We start from the raw sequence: 21,138 nt of genomic DNA, 5'->3' as shown, positions 1-21,138 counted from the left end.
AGACAAAAATAAGGCATCCCTCTCAACAATAACTGACAGCAGACGGATTGTGTATGAGGTTGGTGCGCACGCGTAGATTGTCCTTTTTGTTGCAACATTCGGGAGGGGGGGCGGGACCACACAGGCTGCGGGCGGGACCACACAGGCTGCGCGCGCAGATCACTGGCTGCGCAACAATCAGAGATTGTAACAAAAACAACCGACCAATGGGAACGCACTTGTGGCTTACCTGTGCGCAGGCGCGGGTGCCGGCGCTTGTCCTGACCGGCACTAGCCCGGGGAGGCAGAAACACAGAAAAGCTGAGAGGCGCAGTTAAGTGTCCTCCTCCCCTCATTCATTAAGGACTCCCACTTACAACTGTCTATCGTTTTTAGAATTATTTATATAAATCTATTTAGGGGGAGGTGAGTGGAAAGGCTGTCACTGAGGCAGAAATGTCAGCTGCGATGTATATTCTCTCCACTCTGGGTGGCTTCGTGCTCTCCTCGGTTTTGCTGCTCAAGTGCCCGAGCCTGCTGCATAGCAAGAAGAAACAGAGCTTCAGGAGTCGGCATATCTCACACCGCGGGGGTGAGTGAAGCTGCCTCTCTTTCTCTCTCACCTGAGTATTTATTGGTAAAGAAGGGAGGTTACTGTGGCGCTTTTTTTAACGGTAGATTCATTTCTGCGGGGAAGGTCTTCACTTACAAGGGTTTATTCAATCATTTGTTATTGCTCCTCAGTTTATACGGTGTGACTTTTAAATGACAAGCCTTGTTTTTTTTTGTAGTGTGAGGCTGGTGAAAGCCTTTTCCAAAAGGCTCTGGTGGCCCCTACAGCTCCCCCCCCCCCCCCCCCCCACACACACACACACACACACACGCATATAACATGTACTCTCAGACACACACACTGCTCCTACTGGGAATGAGGAGCCCCTTCTTCCCTCCCCCTGTAGGCTGCAAACTGAGACTATCAGTCACCTGGCGGCTCTCCTGAGGCTGCAGCTCTTTGCTGTCTCTCTCCCCAGCACTCAAGACTTTTAAAACAATCACCCCTCACCTCTTTATGGAAATTGGAATATTGTTTGATCGCTTTGTTTCTTTTACCCCCATTCCACTCCAGGACACAGTCAGCGGTTGACGCCGCGGTGTCTACAGAGGAGAACATGATAAGAGGCGGTAAAACCATTCAACCTGTCACCACACCGTGCGCACAGTTTGCACCGTCATGATCTGCATCCAAATATAATCCGAGGATGATGAGTCAGTCATCAGAGACAGTACTTCCCATGAGAGAGGACTTGTGAGATTTCTCTCAGGTCCCTGCATCCAGGAAAACTTCAGAATAATCTGAGATTGTAGTTTACATATTTAATGCTGCTATCCTCCTGATGGCTTCCGGTCAGATTAGCCAGGAAGCAGCGGAGCCACAGACTGCGACTGTCCCAGGTTTGTGCTCCATTAGACGCTCTCACCTGGTTTGGCTGTACTGGTGTCTTAGTTAGCCTCAGTACCCCTTGGCTAGGCTGGGGTCGTTGGTTGGGAAGAATTGGCCAGAAAAGAGCATCAAAGACTCTCCACCACCCTGCCCCAATCTCAACGGAGCACATTCAGAAAGGATAAGGCTTGACAATGATGTCCCATGTGTTTAATGCTCTGGCTGTTCTTGCTGTATGGAATGAGGGGCACTCTGGGCAGAGCAGGGAGTCAGCAACAGTAAATTGCAAACGCGTAATCAGGAATACATAGATGCCGAGTTAAAGTAAGAAATATTAAAAGGGGTAATGAAAGGCTTTGTCAAAGAAGGTCTTGCAGGCAAAGAGAGGTTTGGAAGGCATTGGGGTCCAGGCATGAAATTCCAGAGTGAGGACCTAAGCCAATGGATATGACTGCCAGGAGTTAGGGTTGGGGGGAACGCACGAAAGACCAGCAGAGAGTTTGGAAGAGTACAAACATATGAATTAGGAGCAGGAGGAGCCACTCGCCTCTCGAGCCTGCTCCGCCATTCAACAAGATCATGGCTGATCTAATTTTATGCTCTAATCCACATCCCTGCCTACCCCCAATAACCTTTCATCCCCTTATCAAGAATCTATCTACTTCTGCCTTAAAGATATTCAAAGACTCTGCCTCAACCACCTTTTGAGGAAGAGAATTCCAAAGTCTCTGGACCCTCAGAGAATTTTTCCTCATCTCTGTTATAAATGAGCGACCTCTTATTTTTAAACAGTGACTCCTGGTTCTCGATTCTCCCACAAGAGGAAATATTTTCTCCACATCCACCCTGTCAAGTCCCCTCAGGACCTTATGTTTCACTCAAGTCACCTCTTATTCTTCTACGCTCATACAAGCCTAGCCAGTCCAACCTTTCCTCATAAGATAACCCGCCCATTCCGAGTATTAATCTAGTAAACCCTCTCTGCACTTCATGGGTGAGATTTAGAGATTGTGAGGAGTGGGACAGTGAAGGGTTTTTTTGACATGAGGATTACCATTTTGATTTGGAGGTTGGCGAGCTGAGAGCCAAGGTCAGTCAGCAGGATAGAATCACAGAATAGTTATGATGCAGGAGGAGACCATTCAGCCTATCGTGTCTGCACCAGCTCTCCAAATGAGCATTATGACTTAGTACCATTCCTCCTGCCTTTTCCCTGTATCCCTGCACATTGTTTCTATTTAAATAATCATCTAATGCCCTCTTGAATGCCTCAATTGAACCTGCCTCCACCACACTTCCAAGCAGTGCATTCCAGACTCGAGCCGCTCACTGTGCAAAAAAGTTTTTTCTCAATCACATTTGCTTCTTTTGAAAATTACTTTAAATCTGTGCCCTATCATTCTTGATCCTTTTACGAGCAAGAACCATTTCTCCCTATCCACCACCTCCAGCCTCCTTGTGATTTTTAAACACCTCTATCAAATCTCCTCTTAGTCTTCTCCTCTCCAAGGAGAACAGTCCCAACCTTTCCAATCTCTCTTCATAACTGAAGTTTCTCATCCCTGGAACCATTCTTGTAAACATCGTCTGCACTCTCTCCAATGTGTTCACAGTTTTCCTATAGTGTGGCGCCCAGAATTGTGTACACTACTCCAGCTGAGGTCTAACTAGTGCCTTATATAAACTCAGCATAACCACCTTGCTTTTGTACTCTATGCCCTGATTAATAAAGCATAGGATACTGTATACTTTAACTGATCTTTCCACCTGTCCGGCCACCTTGAATGATCTATGCACATATACACCCAGGGCCCTCTGCTCCTGCACCTCCTTAAGAATTGTACCCCAAATTTTATATTGTCTCTCCGTGTTCTTCCTACCAAAGTGCAACACCTCACACTTCTCCGCATTAAACTTCATCTACCATCTATCTACCCACTCCAACTTATCTATGTCTTTTTGAAATTCTACACTGTCCTTACAGTTTACAGTGCTGTCAAGTTTCGTATCATCCGCAAACTTTGAAATTGTCCTCTGCACGCCAAGATCTAGATCATTAATATATATCCCAGAAAAGCAAGGGTCTCAATACTGACCCCTGGGGGACTCCACCATAAACCCTCCTCCAGCCTGAAAAATATCCATTGACCAGTATTTTCCTATTACTCAGCCAATTTCATATCCACATTGCTACTGTCCCTTTTATTCCATGAGCTATAACTTTTCTCACAAGTCTGTTGTGTGACACCATACTGAATACCTTTTGAAAGTCCATGTACACTACTGCATCAACAGCATTACCCATATCAACCCTCTCTTCGAAAAAACTCCAAGTTAGTTGAACACGATTTCCCTTTTAGAAATCGATGCTGGCTCTTCCTAATCAATCCTTATTTTTCCGTGTGACTACTAATTCCATCCCAAATAATTGTTTCTAGAAGCTTCCCCACCACTGAAGGGAAGTGAGCAGGACTTGGTGTGCAATAAGGTCATGAGCTGAAATTTGAGGATGGGAGACCAGCCAGGATCACATTGTCATCTCCAAGCCCAGCTGTTCCAGTGGCCTCTCCCACCTCATCTGCCAACAAGTCACTGCCCAAGTGGCTGCAGTCAAGTCAGTACTTACATTAGAAGATGAAGAATATGGGGGAGAAAATCAAGCATTGCCCTAGCTCTGGTTTAACTGCTGACGGAGTGTGTGCAATTTATCCCTTTGAAATATATCCAGTTTCTTGGGGAGAATATAGCTTTGTTCTGTTGGGAGCTTAGCTGTAATCCATATCTTGCTGAGTGGGGAGCAGTGAAGTCTCAGCCTACTAAATATCGTGGGTCAAGATGGTAGCCAGTCTTAATTATCATGAGGCCATCTTCCCTCACAAACCCATAGTGATCCCTCATCAGTTGCAGTCAAATAATGAACCTGGGACATGATTATCTGCACTCTGCTTGCAATGATAGCTCTGCTGTATAAACTTCCCTGTATAATCATCAGTATCTTGGAGGATTATTTGCTGATTCCATATTCCTGCCAGCCTCAGCTGTGAGGTGCAAGATACGATTGCAGTGGCCTAATCAGCAACTCAGCTGAATGACATGCAGTGAGTGAAGTTGTGCGTTTCTGTGTGGGTGATACCAGATGGAAGGGATAGATGTAGCAGGGACAGAAAATAATTAAAATACTAGAATTAGTAACTGGTTGATTTATACAATGAATTAGCTGGCAATAGATTGTGGTATCTTGTTTGTATCTCCAGTTGTGGGTAGCATAGTGGTTAGGTTGTTGGACTAGTCAATATGAGATTTAGATGAATAGTCCAGAGATGAGAGTTCAAATCCCACCATGGTAGTTGGTGGAATTTAAATTTAATTAATTAAATAAATCTAGAATAAAAAGCTGGTCTCCATAACCTGTTCTGGTCTGTTTGTGACTCTCGATCCGCAGAATTGTGGTTAACTCTTAACTGCCCTCTGAAATGGCCGCTCAGTGGTATGAAAACCACGGTGAACCATTGCTGTTCAACATAAAGCTAGTTAATCGCCACCCTTTCAAGGGCAATTAGGGATGGGTAATAAATACTGGCTCAGACAGTGATGCCTACACCCTGTGAATTAATACATTTTTAAAAACCTGTTAGCTTGCAAGGTGGGAAGTATCTGAACAGCTTTTCCCCATGCATACATGGATTTAATGCACAAGATGGGACAGGTGAGTTAGTTACAGATGAAGGAAGTCCATTTACTCCACCTTGTCCATTCATCCACAGAAGTCCCAGCACCCACCTTCCCCCTGCCATTGTAGCATCCATTTATCTCAAATGATTCCTTTTTTTTTGCTGCGATACTCCAATGGAGTATCTTCACACTCACACTCTTCATGTGAAGAATAATTTTTTAATCAGTCCTAATAGAACCTAGGGGTGCTGTTGGACTTGGGCAAGGTTAAAAAATCAACCATTTCACCCTTGTCGCCAGTTATGCAGCCTGTCTGATAATCAGTTCCGTGGAAGACAATGGGACTGAATATTGTGTGGGACATATCACAGGCATTGGGTCCAAGATTATTCATTTTACAGCCTCGCCAACTTCTTGTTTGAACTTGTATCCTCTTCTAATCTCAGTTTAATTAAAAGAAATATTCCGGGTCAATCCTTTTCTACAGCATTAGTAATCTTGCATCCGTCTATAACAGCATCTCTCATCGTCTCTTTTTACAGGCTGAGATGTCTAGGTTTCTCCAATCTTTCCTCAATAGTTGGACCTCTGATACCAGGGGCAGGCATGGGGCAGTTCTAGTCTGTGCTGCCACCAGCATTTAAATGTTTCTTTTTTTTTAATCCATTTGTGGGATGTGGCCAGCATTCATTGCCCAACCCTAATTGCCCTTGTTCAGAGAGCATTTAAGAATCAACCACATTGCTGTGGGCCTGGAGTCACGTGTAGGTCAGACCAGGTAAGGACAGTAGATTTCCTTCCCTAAAGGACATTAGTGAACCAGATGGGTTTTTATGACAATCGACAATGGTTTTGTGGTCATCATTTGACTTTTAATTCCAAATTTGTATTGAATTCAAAGCCCATCATCTGCTGTGGTGGGCTTCAGACCCAGGTTCCCAGAGCATTACCCCGGGTCTCTGGATTAGCAGTCCAGTGACAATTCCATTACACCACCGCCTCCCCATATGTACTCTCCTCTTGGACATGAGAACTGGGTGCAATATCGTATGGTACAATCTGACTAGAACACAATGCGATTTGATCATGATCTCCGCTAGCTTGTATTTCATGCTTCTGGCCAAGTCCTTCCCTACAATATATATGTCATTGTATTGCAGCCATCTGCCCTATTTCCTGCCTTGTTCCCAAAACTGCTGCTTTCTGGCTCTGTGGACTTGAGTGTCCCTTATGATAAAATTCTAACAAAAGCATTTTGAGAAACCTGCTTCATAGTCTGCACTGCGGGGGGAATCTTTGACTGCTAAAAGCTCCAGTGTTCAGTTAGATCCATGCCCCTGCCCCTCTCTCCCACTCCCTGGTAGAAAAGACAGGCAGAGGATCTGCTTTCCGCCCCCTTCCAAAAATCCCCAAGAAATCAGCAGCTCTGAATCATTTCCTTCCTGATTTCACTTTTTCCCTCCTCTGCTAGGAGAGCCCTGTTGAAATCAGGAGTATGTGTTGTTGCTTGTTTGACTCTCATCCAAGAGGAGTTTCTTTTCTTGCACCCAGCTCTCTTTCTCTCTCTCTCCCCCTGGAGGTCACTGACTTTTAAAGTGGGATAAGGAGGCCACTCCCCAGCACATCAAACAAGTGCCCTTTACTAATGGGTGACCTTAGGTAGTGAGTATGGGTAGGTTTTGCAACATTCAGCAGGGGGAGGTGGTGGCCTAGTGGTAATGTCACTGGACTAGTGAGCTACAGAGGCCTAGGCTAATGCTCTAGGGACATGGGTTCAGATCCCACCATAGTAGCTGATGGAATTAAAATTCAATGGATTTTTAAAAAAAGTTGAAGTAGTTCACTAATGCCTTTACCTGGCCTATATGTGATGCAGTTGACTCTCAACTATCCTCTGAAGTGGCCGAGTAAGCCACTCAGTTCAAGGCAATTAGGGATGAGCAATGTCAACATCCCAGGAAAGAATAAATTGAGGGTGTCACATCTGGTCAATCGGGAGCAGGAACTGGGATTCATTCCTGTTCTCCCTCTTTTCTCCAACCCCCCCCCAACGTTCCCTCGGCTCCTGGAATGGCAAGGTTGCTTTATGATTACAGGTTGGATAGAATGTGTCTGTATTTTGTGACGTTTAGAAGCATGAGAGGTAGTCTCATTGAAACATTTGAATCTGAGAAGGCTTGTCAGGATGGATGCTGAGAGGCCCCATTTTCCCCTATCTGGAGGGCCTATGAGACAAGAAATTTCTTCATTTAGGGTGGTGAATCTTTGGAATTCTCTACCCCTGTGGAGGCCCAGTCATTGAATGTATTCAAGACTGAGATTGATACATTTTAGGATGCTAAAGAAATCCAGGGATGTGGGGATAGGGTGAGAAAGTGGAGTTGAAGTGAAAAATCAGTCATGACTTTATTGAATGACGGAGCAGGTTCGGGCAGTGTGTGACAGACTCTTTCTCTTACTCCTTACGTGGTCTGTCTTCCACTTCTTGCTAACTCGGGTTATTTGAAGTCATTTGTGACATCTGGGTGCTCTCTGATGAGGCTCCGTGTGTACTCAGTATTAGGCATTTGGTGTCTGGTAAGGGTAGTTGTTCTTTCCTTATTGTGGTGCAATTTCACAGCATTTGATAGTAGTAATTGCAGACACTGGAGACGGAAGGATCAGTCAGAAGTTGTGATTGTAGTGTGTCCTTGATCTATCTACTCAATCAGTAGAATGTGGTCAGGGGGAGGTCATCTGGGAAAATTGCACAAGCAAAACAACTTGTATTTATAAACCACCTTTTTAATGTCAAACAAAATGCCCCAATGTGGATTTGCTGGTGGTGTGTTACAGTTCAGAGCCTGAGTTGCTGTGGCAACTTGCTCTTTTTACATGCATGTTGTAGTCTGGAGCTATGGATAGTGATGGTAGAGGCCATCGCATGGCCGACCAGAAATCTGTCCCACTGTTAATACCTGCCATTAGCGTATTTTGGAAGGATTTGCAGGTTGATGCACAACCTGTTTGGCCATGTTATAAACGCATCTTCCTTGGCCATCAAGTGCTGGGGTGGGACCCAAACCCGTTCTGAAGCAGAATGTTACCCACTGCTCCCCGATACCTCCTGTTCCCGTGGCTAATTTTCCCTGGAACTGGTCACCAGCCTTTCACCAGATTGTATATCTTGAGAGAGGGGGGGGTGCGCGCGTTCCCTCAAGCACCTTCCTTGGTATCAAGTCCAGGAGTGGGACTTGAACCTGGAGCTTCTGTCTCGGAGGCAGGGATACTAACCCACCGCCACAAAACCTCCCCTGTAGATCAATGAGGACAGGGTAAATGAAGCATTTAAAAGAGATGAGGTCAATGTCACTTCATAGCATCTTAGTTTTCTTTCAATGTATATTTTTCCTCCCATTTTCTCTGGCCTGTTGATTTATACTGACTCTGGCTGGCTTTCCAATACTTTGGAACGTATGAAAAGTGAAGCTGTACAGTTGAGCTTTCCACCTATGGCCAACACAAGCTAGGCAGCGTTCCAGTAAGATGCCGGGAAACAGCAGAGAAAATTGGAGACAGGGCTCAGGAGCACAATTCTCTGTAAACAACTCCCTCAGCACCAGATGGCTGTCCCTTCCCATTTCTCCACGCAGATCATAAAGCTTATCAATCATCAAGCCAAGGTGCAGCCTCGTATGTAGAAACCACAACAACCATCACTGCAGTCCATGTGTTGTTAGGGAGGGAGTGCCAGGATTTTGACCCAGCAATATAGTTCCAAGTCAAGATGGTGAGTGGCTTGGAGGGGAACTTGCAGATGGTGCACTTCCCATGCATCTGCTGCCCTTGTCCTTCTAGATGGTAGAGGCCACAGGTTTATGAATCCAAGCCTACTCTAAGCAACCTGTCTGTATAACTTAACCCTTTTAGGTTCTGGTGTCATGCGCCACTGACTTCTGCCCCCTTGATTGTTTTTTCTAATCCTGATCTCTGCTGGGGACTGGGTGGGTGGGAACCCAGGCTGATTTTTACTCTCCCCTTGCTTTCTTCCCAAAACCTGCCCCCTTCTGCAGGTGGTTTTTGCTCTGCAGTGGGAGTGTCACTAACCCTGACACTGGGTCAATTATCCCGGTCAATTGTAGCATCCCCATACTTCAACAGACGTAACAGGCTCTGCTAACTCAGCACCTGACCAGCGACCAGTCATTGTGAATGTGATGGGTGGGAAAGAGGATTTGATTCCATAAAAATTGCACAATGATCTGTGATAATTGTGACTGTGGGTTCTGATCACACGGACCAGTCAGCAGTTCCAGGTCTACCACAGGGGTGGATGTTTAAGCCTCTATAGATCAGCAGAGCTTGGTTGGAGTTGATCTCCTGGGAAAGTTGCACCAGTAAAATTATTTAACATTTCAAACCAAGCCAGAGCTGTATCAATCAGTTGCCCTTTAAAATAAAATTCACCCCTGGTCTGCTCCCCCAACTCCCGAAGGCACTGAGGTACAATCAAAAAGCTCTGTTAACCTGGTCTAAGTGACCATTCTCCAACTGGGAGACTGACCAGTGACCATCGGTTTATTTAACTGGGGAGGGGAGGAATGTCCAACAACAGCAACCTACGTTCATATAGTGCGGCAACATGTCTCGAGGTGCCTCACAGGAGCATACAAAGCAAAATTTGACAGCAAGCCATATCAAGCGATATTTGTGCAAATGGCCAAAAGTTTGGTTAAAGAGAGACTTTTTTAAGAGCATCTTTAAAGGAGGAGAGAGAGGTGGAAAGGTTTTTGAGGGAATTCCAGAGCTTGGAGTCTGGGCAGCTAAGACACTGCCACCGTTGCTGGAGCGATGAAAATCGGGGATTGGAAGAAGCCAGAATTGGAAGAGCACAGAGATCTGAGGGTTGTGGGGCTGGCGGTCATTACAGATTATTGGGAGGAGGTGAGGCCGGTGAAGGGATTTGAAAAGAAAAATGTGAATCCTTGTAGGAAAGCCAATGCTGAGGTATAGTCATGAGCCCAAGAAAGGTGAGTGAAGATGTCCATTCAGAATGCCCATCAAGGAAAGCCCCAGAATCCCTCCCTCATCATACAGCCCCAGTCATAGCATTAGGCAGTGTTCAGCAGCAAGAACCCAGTTTGTCTTACTTCTCTCTTCCCCCCCCCCCCCCCCCCCCCCCCCCCCCCCCACTCTCTCTCTCTCTCTCGAGTTACCCTTGAGGGCAGCTGTAACTCCCAACTCTGACTGTGGCTGAGTTCAGCTAGCAGATTGCGTCCAGTTGTGGGAAGGTGGGGGGAAGTAGGAATAGAATGTGTGTGCACGCGTGTGCACAATAGCTGTGACTTCTGATCATAAGAACGGGTCAGGAGTTCAAGGTTCACCACAGCACTTGAATCCTTACTCTTGAGGGAAATCAGCAGGATGTGCGATGTGAAGCCTCCTAGCAAAACTCCACTGAGATGCAAAAAAAAACATTTGGTCGATGGCATTTTATTATAACTTTCCTAAAAAGAAAAAGTCTCTCAAATGCTTAAATAAAATCTGCAAACGGTGAATGTCCCCAACTTCATAATTAATTACCTTAGCTTGGGAGAAGCAGTGGGAGCTCCAGGGAGAAAAGAGAGAATTTGCATTTATATAGGCTCTTTGCTGAGCTCTTGAAGCTCTTTACAGCCAATGAAGCACTTTTTGAAGTGTAGTCACTGTTGTAATGCAGGAAATGTGGCAGTCAATTTGCGCACAGCCAGATAATCTGTTTTGATGCTGTCAGTTGAGGGATAAATATTGTCCAGGACACCAGAATGGTGGTGGGTGTGTGTGAGGTGGAAGAAACTCTCCCATGCGATTAAAAAGTTTAAATTCACCATTATTGCTTTGAGGTTTGGAAGAGTCTTTAACCAGTTGCCACCCCTCCAAAGCTCACAGGAATAAGTCTGCAGGAGATACAAAAATAAACTGGTAAGAGAAGGAAAACTAGAGACAAGGGCAGAGAGGAAAAGTGTGAATATGCTGCAAGCACCAGCTGAATTTTTTTCTCCCCTTGTGCAGGGCACAGTAGCAGAATAGCAATGTTGCTGGGCTAATAACCCAGAGGTCTGGACGAATGCTCTGGACACAAGTTCAAATCCCAAGGCAGCTGAGGGGAATTTAATTTTTTTAATTCATGGGATGTGGGTGGAGCTGGCTGGGCCAGCATTTATGGTCCATCCCTAGTTGCCCTTGAGAAGGTGGTGGTGAGCTGCCTTCTTGAACCACTGCAGTCCATGTGGTGTAGGTACACCCACAGTGCTGTTAGGGAGGGAGTTCCAGGATTTTGACCCAGCGACAGTGAAGAGACGGTGATATATTTCCAAGTCAGGAAGGTGAGTAGCTTGGAGGGGAACATACAGGTGGTGGTGTCCCCATGTATCTGTTGCCCTTGTCAATAAATAAATCTGGACTAAGTGCTGGTATCATTAAATAACGATCATGAAACTACTGGATTGTCGTAAAAACCTACCCAATGTCTTGCAGGCACTCCAGATCCACAGCAACATAACTGCCCTCTGAAATGGCCAAGCAAACCACTCAGTTGTATCAAACTACCATCTAGAAGGACAGGGTCAGCAGATAGATGGGAACACCACCACCTGGAAGTTCCCCTCCAAGCCACTCAACATCCTGACTTGGAAATATATCGCCGTTCCTTCACTGTCGCTGGGCCAAAATCCTGGAACTCCCTCCCTAACAGCACTGTGGGTGCACTTACACCACATGGACTGCAGTGGTTCAAGAAGGCAGCTCACCGCTGCATTCTCAAGGGCAATTAGGGATGGGCAATAAATGCTGGCTCAGCCAGTGACACCCACAAAAAACCTGCTGCAGATAAAGGACTGCAGCAGTTCAGGAATGTGACTCACTAAGACTTTCTCAAAGGCAATAAGGGATGGACATATCCCAAGAATGAATTTTTTAAAAAATACTTTGCAGCTTCCAGATTCCCCAATTAGCCCGAACACAATAGTAAAGAGTGGCTACTGGTCAGAATCAGCTAGAAAATTGGGTCTGCAGAGCCACGGCGAGTGCTTTGAAACATCCAGGTGATTTCTTAATTCTTCAGATGCTGATCTTTGCATCTCTGCCCACCTTCTTGGAACTTTTTACAGCTTTAGTTTTTGTTTGCTGTTGCCCATCCCCTACACAGCCAGTGAACATGTAACTGCTTGTTTTGTGGTTTGGGCACTGTAACCGTGCGTATCTTTATAGTGAAGTGGTTTCTGTTCAAGGACCAAACACTTTGCACTTTGTTAGAAATATGACACTCTGGTATGAATCCGAGTGTTTATGACCAGTGAGCAGAATTGCAAACTGTTTGTAACCTTTTCAATCATGTTGCAAGGGAGTTGTTTTTAGTATGTTCCCAAGATTGCAGGGTGGGATTTTTTTCTAGCTCCATTGTACCTGGGCCCATAACCCGGGTGCAGAGGAACCCGTGTACATACAATCTTCAATTTCTTTCATTGTTTTTCAGCTCCCTTCCCTGAAAGAGCTGAATAGAGGTGCGCACACGCTCTCAGAGCTTCATCCCTTCTCCTTACCCCTCAAAAATTTGTTTAGACAGTACCCTTACCCTCCACCCCCAGCCCCCAAAGAAAAACTGGCAAGAAATCCACAATACAAGCTGCATTACTAATTTTGACAGGTCGAACCCCATAGGTAAATCTCAAAGAAGCTGAATCCCAAAGTTCTAGATTCTTCAGCTACATCTATACTGATACCTGTGCAAGAAATAAAGATAGAAAGAAAGAATTTGCATTTGTGTAGCAACTTTCATAGCATCAGGATATTCCAAAATGTTTTACAGGCAACAAAATACTTTTGAAGTGTGGTCATTGTTATAATGTAGGAGACAACAGCAACCAATTTACCCACAGCAAGCTCCCCTGAACAGCCATGAGATAAATGATCTTGTGATATTGATTTGAGGGATAAGTATTGGCCAGGGCACCAGGGATAACTCCCCTGCTCTTCAAAACAGTGGCTTGGGATCTTTTAAGTTCACCTGAGAAGGCAGACAGGGGCCTTGATTTTTACATTTGCCCTGAAAAGCATCATCTCTAATAGTGCAGCACTCCCTTAGTACTGCACTGGATGTCGGAGACTAGATTGTATGCTCAAGTCTCTGGACTGCGGATTAAATCTGACTCTGGGCGAGAGTGCAATAATTTCAGTTAAAACTCTTTATTTTTATATATACATATATATATATATATATATATATTCCAGTTTTGAAGGGTAGCAGCATGTTGGGTGGAGTTGACCTGGCCATGTGATATTGAAGAGCTGTACCACATCAGTGTACCCACACTAGTTGGCAAAACTATCTTCAGCAATGAAAACTATTCGGAATGTTGAAGTCTCTCTGTTTTCCCTTTTAACAGGTGCGGGAGAGAACCTGGAAAACACGATGACAGCTTTCAGGCAGTAAGCAGCACCAGCTCCACGCTGGGACTTTCATTCTGTAACTTGAATAGCGTGTGTAATGGGACACTGAAGTGACTTCCGCCCAACATCTGGTGCTGGGTAGTTGGGGGGTGGGGGTGTTTAGTTACAGGCTTTCACCAGCGTGAGAAGTGTAGAGGGAGGCCAGGGTTGGAGTTGTAAAGAACGTTCGAGTGGGGTTGATGGGTCTGGAGCTGGTTGCTGGGTGGGTTGAGGCGGTGAAGGGATTCTGGAGCGAAGGGTTCATCTTTGATATGCTTGGGGGCTCGGGGCCAGTGACCGTGGGAAAGATATTGGTGTCAGGTCAGGAATTAGTACCGTACAGGTGCATGCTAGATAACTGCAGCCTGGTAAGATCGGGTGTTTGAGAAGTTGAGCCTAGAGGTGACAAACTAACAAGCGTTTTGACGATCCCTCAACCCCAATGTGTTGCTACTCTTTTGACCACTTGACTGTTTTATTTTAAAATAACTTTTTTTTAAAAAAAAACCTTCTCTTTCCTCCCTGTCCACCCAACCTCTCCATCCATTTCCTTCCTCTGCTCCTACTCCTAATTCATCCAGATTCACCATAGAGAATAGGAGCAGGAGTAGATCATTCAGCCCTTCGAGCCTACTCTACCATCCAATATAATCATGGCTGATCCTCTTATCTCAACGCCGTACTCACTTTCTCCCCATACCCTTTGATGCTTTCTCGCCATACCCCTTGATGCCTTTAGAGTCTAGAAATCTATCTGTTTCTTCCTCAAATATATTCAGTGACTTAGTCTCCACTGCCTTCTGTGGTAGAAAATCCGACAACTTCACTACCCTCCTGAGTGAAGAAGTTTCTCCTCATCTCAGTCCTAAATGGTCTACCCTGAATCCTGAGACTGTGACCTCTTGTTCTAGACCTGCCCACCCGCCCCCAGCCAGAGGAAATATCATCCCTGCATCCAGTCTGACCCACCCTGTCAGAATTTTATACATTTCAATGGGATCCCTCTCATTCTTTTAAACTCCAGTGAATAAAGGCCTAGTCGACCTAATCTCTCCTCATGCGACAATCCTGCCATCCCAGGGATCAGTCTGGTGAACTTTCGCTGCACTCCCTCTATGGCAAGTATACCCTTTTTTAGGGTGAGACACCAAAACTGCACATAATACTCCAGGTGTGGTCTCACCAAGGCCCTGTACAGCTGCAGTAAGACATCCTTGCTCCTGTCCTCAAATCCTCTCGCAATGAAGGCCAACATACTATTTGCCTTCCTAACTGCATGTTTGCTTTCAGTGATTGGTGTACAAGGACACCCAGGTCCCTTTGTACATCAACATTTCCCAATCTATCACCGTTTAAATAATACTTTGCCATTCTGTTTTTCCTATCGAAGTGGATAACTTCACATTTATCCACATTATACTGCACCTGCCATGTGTTTGCTCACCCACTCAATTTGTCTAAATCACCTTGAAGCCTCTTTACATCCTCCTCACCACTCACATTCCCACCTAACTCTGTGCTGCCAGCAAATTTTGGTTCTCTCATCCAACTCCATGATATATATTGTGAATAGCTGGGGCCCAAGCACTGACCCCTGCGGTACCCCACTACTGTGCCAATCTGAAAAAGACTAACCCTTAAATTACTCCCTTCACTTTTACTTCCTCTAGTTTAACAAATATTAAATATATGCTAGGGACCTTACTTATACTCTAAACACTACTTAATCTAAACTAAAGACCAACTTTTACTTTAAAGACTATAGTGGATATACTCACCAGGTCCTACTTACCAAGGCCACTGCTCCTATGCGCTGGCTCCTGACCCCGCTCTGGTCTTGGGCCTGGTTCTCCTCGCTCTTTTAATGCCGCTGCTCCTCTCGAGTTATCAAATGCGCAAAGTAAAGGAGCACCTCTTTCCCTTCTTCCTCTAACTCCCTTATTCACCCAACTTCCAACATTCTATTCTAAGTTGCACTAAGTTGGTTGGTTTTATATGCTCTTAAGACAAAGGCTAGCTGACCCAGTCACAGAGGAATCAGTTTCAACTGCTTTAATTAACTGAGCCCAACTGCTCATCCAGTGAAGACCCTTGTTAAAACCCAGCTTAAGGCTGGGAGCTTGAGAATTCAAACTGTAGATTTCAGTTAAATGCTAACCACAAACAAAATTAAATTTTTACAAAAAGATTTTTTAAAAATTAAGCCCCTTTCTCACCATTCACCAGCATCTAGTCTGAGTCCCATCATTGGTGGGGACTGACCAAATTCAATTCTTGAATTCTCTACTCAACTCTCTCCATCCTTTCAAGCAGATCCTCCTGGTGGGAGAGGAGATGCTGGGCACTGATCGGGGCCTCTTGAAGTCAGCAGCCGCAAGTGAATGAGTTAACACATCAGTGTACTGTGGCGCTGGCTGGCTTTGTAATGTGTCCCAATAAAAGCGCATGAAATCTTAGTCTAGGGTTGTCCTGTCTCTGAATACCCTGCCCTCACAAAACTGCGAGATTCTAATCTTTAGAATGAAACATAAATTGGGTCCATCATTGAAAGCAAGTGAAATTAGAGTCTGAGAACATTCTGACTTTAGATGCCCTGAATTGTGTGGATTGATGCTTCTCTCTCGCCCCTCGGGATTAACTTGAAGAGCAGAATAGTTTGATGCAGGGTTCAGTTGATGGATTTGTTCAGTCATAACATTTGCTTACAGCGAGAGAGAGAGAGCACCAGTCCCCTTGAGCAGCATTGTTCTGTGTTTCATTACTACTGGCTGTTTGAGTTGTAATATTTGTCAGTCTTATGTTGATGCTGTACAAAGGGCTTCAAGCTATAAGTGCTCTTTATCAGAAAATTTTGTTCAGAATTAGAAAGCATAGGGAAAGGAGACCATTCAGCCCATCAGACCTGTGCTGGTTCTTTGAAAGAGCTATCCAATTAGTCACACTCCCCCACCCTCCCCGCTCTTTCCCCATAACTCTGCAAATTCTTTTTCTTTTCAAATATTTATTCAATTAAAAGCTGTAATTAAATTTGCTTCCACCCCCTTTGCAGGCTGTTCATTCCACATCATAACTCGCTGTGTTTACAAAAAGAAATTCTCCCCTTCTTCACCTGATTCTTTTACCAATCATCTTATTTGTGCCCACGGGTTACTGACCCTCCTACCGGTGACAACAGTTCCTCACTCTCTCCTCTATCAAAACCCCTCATTATTTTGAAAACCCATGTCCTTCAATCAGACGAGGCTAAGAGGAGATTTTATAGAGGCTTTTAAAAGGCTTGGATTAATTAAATAGGCAAGGCTGTTTCCAATAGCTGATGGGACGATAATCAGAGATCGCCAGAGATAAGGTGACTAAAAGAGCCAGAGGCGACATAAGAAAAAACCTTTTCACACAATAGTAGTTAGGATTTGGAATGCGTTGCCGGATAGGGTGGTGATTAGGAATTCAGTGGCAGCATTCAATAAGAATTGCATAAATATTAGAAGGAGCAAAAATTGTCGGAATGTGGGGTAAGTGCAGGGGGGAGTGGGATTAATTGGATTGCTCTTCAAAAGAGCTGGTGCATACCTGATGGGCTGAATGGCCTCCTTTTGTGCTGTACTATTATATGACTCTATTAAATCTCCCTTAACCTTCTCTGCTTCAAGGAGAACAATCTCCGCTTCTGTAGTCACGCCACAAAACTGAAATCCCCCATCTCTGACACCATTCTGGTAAAATTCTTCTGTAAGGCCTCTGGACTATTTAACACTACACCGCCGTATCCCCAACTATCGGCTGAGATCATGCTTTGGAGTGAGACTTGAACCCACAGCCTTCTGTCTCAGAGGTGAAAGAGCTACCAACTGAGCCAAGCTGACTAGTCTATAATTGTCTCTCTTTCAATAATTACTTTGTGGATAAGCAGTTGTATCATAATTGGGCAAATTAATAGAGTTGAAATTGAAAGCTAGACTCAGTAATGGTGACCATGAAATTATCATGGATTGTCATTCACTAATGTCCTTTAGGGAAGGAAATATCGAAGGCCTTGATATCCTTTCTAAAGAGCGGTGCTCAGAATTGGACACTTGAACTCCAACTAAGGCCTAGCCAGTAATTTTATAAAGATTTAACATAATTTCCCTCCTTTTGCACTCTCTCTGCCTTTATTGTTGAAGCAAAATTTTCCCAATGCTTTTCTACAGCTTTATTAACTTATCCTGCCACCTTTAAAAGAATTGCCTGTGTGAATAGGGGTGCCCCAGAAACTAAATTCAGAATCTCATGGGAGCTTTTGCCCAACTTTGAGCTCCTGCTTCCTTATTCTACAGGAAAACTTCATCTCCCACTGATCCAACAATAAAAGCTGGACGCTTTAGGTTATTTACTTTTAACAAAGATCCCCCACAAGGTAGCACTTCCAAGAAGGAAAACTGTAGGTGGAGACGGGACTGTCAAATTGGTCACATGACATCTTGTGAACTCTTGACATCTGCTACCAAAAGCAGCAGGGTCTTGAACAAATGTATGTGGTACCTTGGAGATTTGGCAGTTCCTTTGCTTTTCTATGCACCCCTCCCCTCACTCCCCAAACTGCAAACCCTCGCCCGTCTTTAACAAAATCTTTCAACTACAAATGTGAATGAGATTCTAAGGCAGGCCTTCCACATTTCCATGGCAACACTGTGCTCCCTTCTTTTTCATGCTAAGGATTGACTTCAAAGTCCTACATTGTTTCTGGAGACGCGGTTAATGGTGTTTGAATCTTGAGTAATTCCAGTTTAGCCCCTTGTGATATTAAAAACTTCTTTTGTTCATTCATCTACATCCACAGTCGATTATAATGCTCTTTTTTTTTCGCTGTCAAACCTTTGGAGACTTCATCAAAAATCCAAAAGCCCCACTTATTAAAAATAGAACTTGCACTTTTATAATTTTTTTTCCACATCCTCTGAATATCCCAAAGTGCTTCACAGCCAATGACATTCTTTAGAAGTGTTCGCAGCAACCAACTTATGCATGGCAAGATCCCAGAAACCCTAGTGAGACGTGATCAGAGATAACCTGGTTTTAAAGATGTAATGATGCCAAGCTAATAGAATCTCCTGCTCCTCTTCAATAAAAAAAGGGTGCCACGAGATATTTTGCATCCCTCTGAGAAGGAAGACACAGCCTCAGTTTAAAGTCTCATCTGAAAGATGAAAAATTGTTCAGAACAGCCCTGAGACTTTGTTTATGTTCTTTATTCTTTCATAGGATGTGGGCTTTGCTGGCAAGGCCAGCATTTGTTTGCCATCCCTAATTGCCCTTGATCTGAGTGGGTTGCTGGGAGACCATTTCAGAGGTCAGCTAAGAGTTTTGTGGACCTGGAGTGCATGTAGACCAGACTGGGTAAGGATGACAGGTTTCCTTCCCTCAAGTCTGCATCAGTGTGCCAGATGGGTTTTTACAACAGCTGACGATAGCTTCATGGTCACCATTACTGCGATTAGGTTTCGATTCCAGGTATTATTTATTATTAATTGATTGAATTTAAACCCCACCAGCTGCTATGTTGCAATTTGAATCCACGTCCCCAGACCACTAGCCTGGGCCTCTGGATTACTTACCATTACGCCACCTGTCTCCCTGACTATCAGCTGAGACCATGCACTGGAGTGGGACTTGAACCCACAAACTTCTGTCTTAGAAGAGAAAGAGCTACCAACTGAGCCAAGCTGACTGGTCTATAATTGTCTCTCTTTTGATCATTGCTTTGCGGATAAATAGTTGTATCATCATTAGGGGAAATTTAATAGAGCTGGAATTGAAAGCTAGTCACAGTAATAGTGATCATGAAACAATCATGGATTGTCATAAAAACCCATCTGGTTCTCTAATGTCCTTTCGGTAAGGGAATCTGTCATCCTGCCTGTGACTCCAGACCCATGGCAATGTGGTTGACTCTTAGCTGCCCTCTGAAATGGCCTAGAAAGCTACTCAAACAAAAACAGAAAATATTGGAAAAATGCAGCAGGCCTAACAGCATCTGTGGGGAAAAGAACAGAGTTAACGTTTCAAGCCCTTATGACTCTTAATGTTTTGAGTCCTTATGACTTAAAAGTCATAAGGGCTTGAAACGTTAACTCTGTTCTTTTCCTCACGGATGCTGTTAGGCCTGCTGCGTTTTTCCAGTATTTTCTGTTTTTGTTCAGATTTCCAGCATCCGCAGTACTTTGCTTTAATAGAAATCTACTCCAGTTGTGCCAAATCACTACAGAAAAGTCAAACCAGATGGACTGCAGCGGTTCAAGAAGGTGGTTCACCACCGCCTTCAAAGGCAATTGGTGATGGGCAACAAATATTGGACTTACCCATGATGCCAATGTTCCAGGAAAGAATAAAAATATCATTGATTTTGCAAATTTCATTTTCAAATTTCCCTTGACAGAAATGGACCTCCAGTACCCCTCAGGTGGTAATTGGTCAGGGTATGTCTGGCTAAAGGGACAGCGATGAAGAGAATTAAAGAAGGAAAATATATTATTTTCTGCGTCCCCTGTCTTGAAGGGTGTTTTTGAAAATATTTAAGGCAGAGCCAATTTCAGAATAAATCCATCTGTTTGGCTATGCTAGGATGAGAATTTGTGTTAAACACACTGCATGTTGCTGGGGCTAACTGTGAGTTTCATGCCTGAACATTGTCACACCTATCTGGGTGATAAAAAAGATCTGGCCCACAAGTTTTATGAGATAAAAAGAGAACTCTGACCCAAAGAAGTAATCCATTTATCTAATATATAATAAAATAATAATATAATCTAGGGCAGATTCTCTCTCATTTGAAGCCGTGTGATCTGTTATCAGTGGACCATTTTGTGTATCCACCACGGCTGCACAAACCAGGTGTCTCTCCTGTAATTGGCTTGGAACAGAAGACTGGGAGCGCAGGACTGTACAAAGGTTGTGGGAAGGACCACTGTTGTCTGTTTGGTATTGCTGTTCCAAAATCTGCCTTTAAACATAAAGCACCGTCGCAGAGGTTACTGAAACACTTTCAGTTAAGTGCCTTAAACCTGGAGGAATGTGTGGCATGGGATAAAGGGCCCACATGATGGGATTAGACACAGAATAAAATCAGCACAGCAATTATTTACAATGGTGGGTTTCTTAGGAACTAATTGTGTGTCTTGTTTAATAAATGTTCTTTCCCTTCCCCCACACCCCACCCCCTTCTAATTTGGCCCTGTAGAGCTGACTCATGCTGGGTTATGATTTAACCCTGAATTTCCTTGTTCTATGTGAGTTGGAAACTTTGTCAACTCGCTGGGCCTCGGTGGGATTAGATTTTTAGGGTGAGGTACTGGACCTTGCAGCCGCTCCTTGTTCCTGTTCTCACCAGAGTCTTGAAGAGTTGTTTCCTGACCATCGGCTTAAATACATATCAGGGGAAATCCTATTATCAGTTTGTCGCCAGTTGTGTGAGATCCATGCTTTGGGAAGCTAGTCGTTGGCTCAGGCCTTAGCGCAATATGTGGGCGCCATGGTTTCAGCTGTGGCTCATTGGATTCTGGGTTCAAGTGCCATCCCAGAGGCTTGAGCACACGATCTAGGCTGACACTTCAGTGCAGTTCTGA

The 21,138-nt window shown here is 44.5% G+C and overlaps 1 protein-coding gene across 1 annotated transcript in view; it reads left to right on the top strand.

The window, feature by feature from the left end:
* The first annotated feature begins 305 nt into the window (after window positions 1-305).
* gdpd1 (glycerophosphodiester phosphodiesterase domain containing 1) overlaps window positions 306-21,138 on the top strand; it is a 46,412-nt gene continuing 25,579 nt past the window's right edge. The window contains exons 1-2 of the mRNA XM_041198070.1: window positions 306-571; window positions 13,495-13,537. Coding sequence (XP_041054004.1) covers window positions 436-571; window positions 13,495-13,537 — 179 coding nt within the window. The 5' untranslated portion in view covers window positions 306-435. The remainder of the gene's footprint in view (window positions 572-13,494; window positions 13,538-21,138) is intronic.

The sequence above is a fragment of the Carcharodon carcharias genome, chromosome 10 (assembly GCF_017639515.1).
Source record: "Carcharodon carcharias isolate sCarCar2 chromosome 10, sCarCar2.pri, whole genome shotgun sequence".
Classification (NCBI taxonomy): Eukaryota; Metazoa; Chordata; class Chondrichthyes; order Lamniformes; family Lamnidae; genus Carcharodon; species Carcharodon carcharias.
The sequence above is the reverse complement of the archived record's forward strand: the minus strand, read 5'-3'. Positions and strand labels throughout refer to the sequence as shown.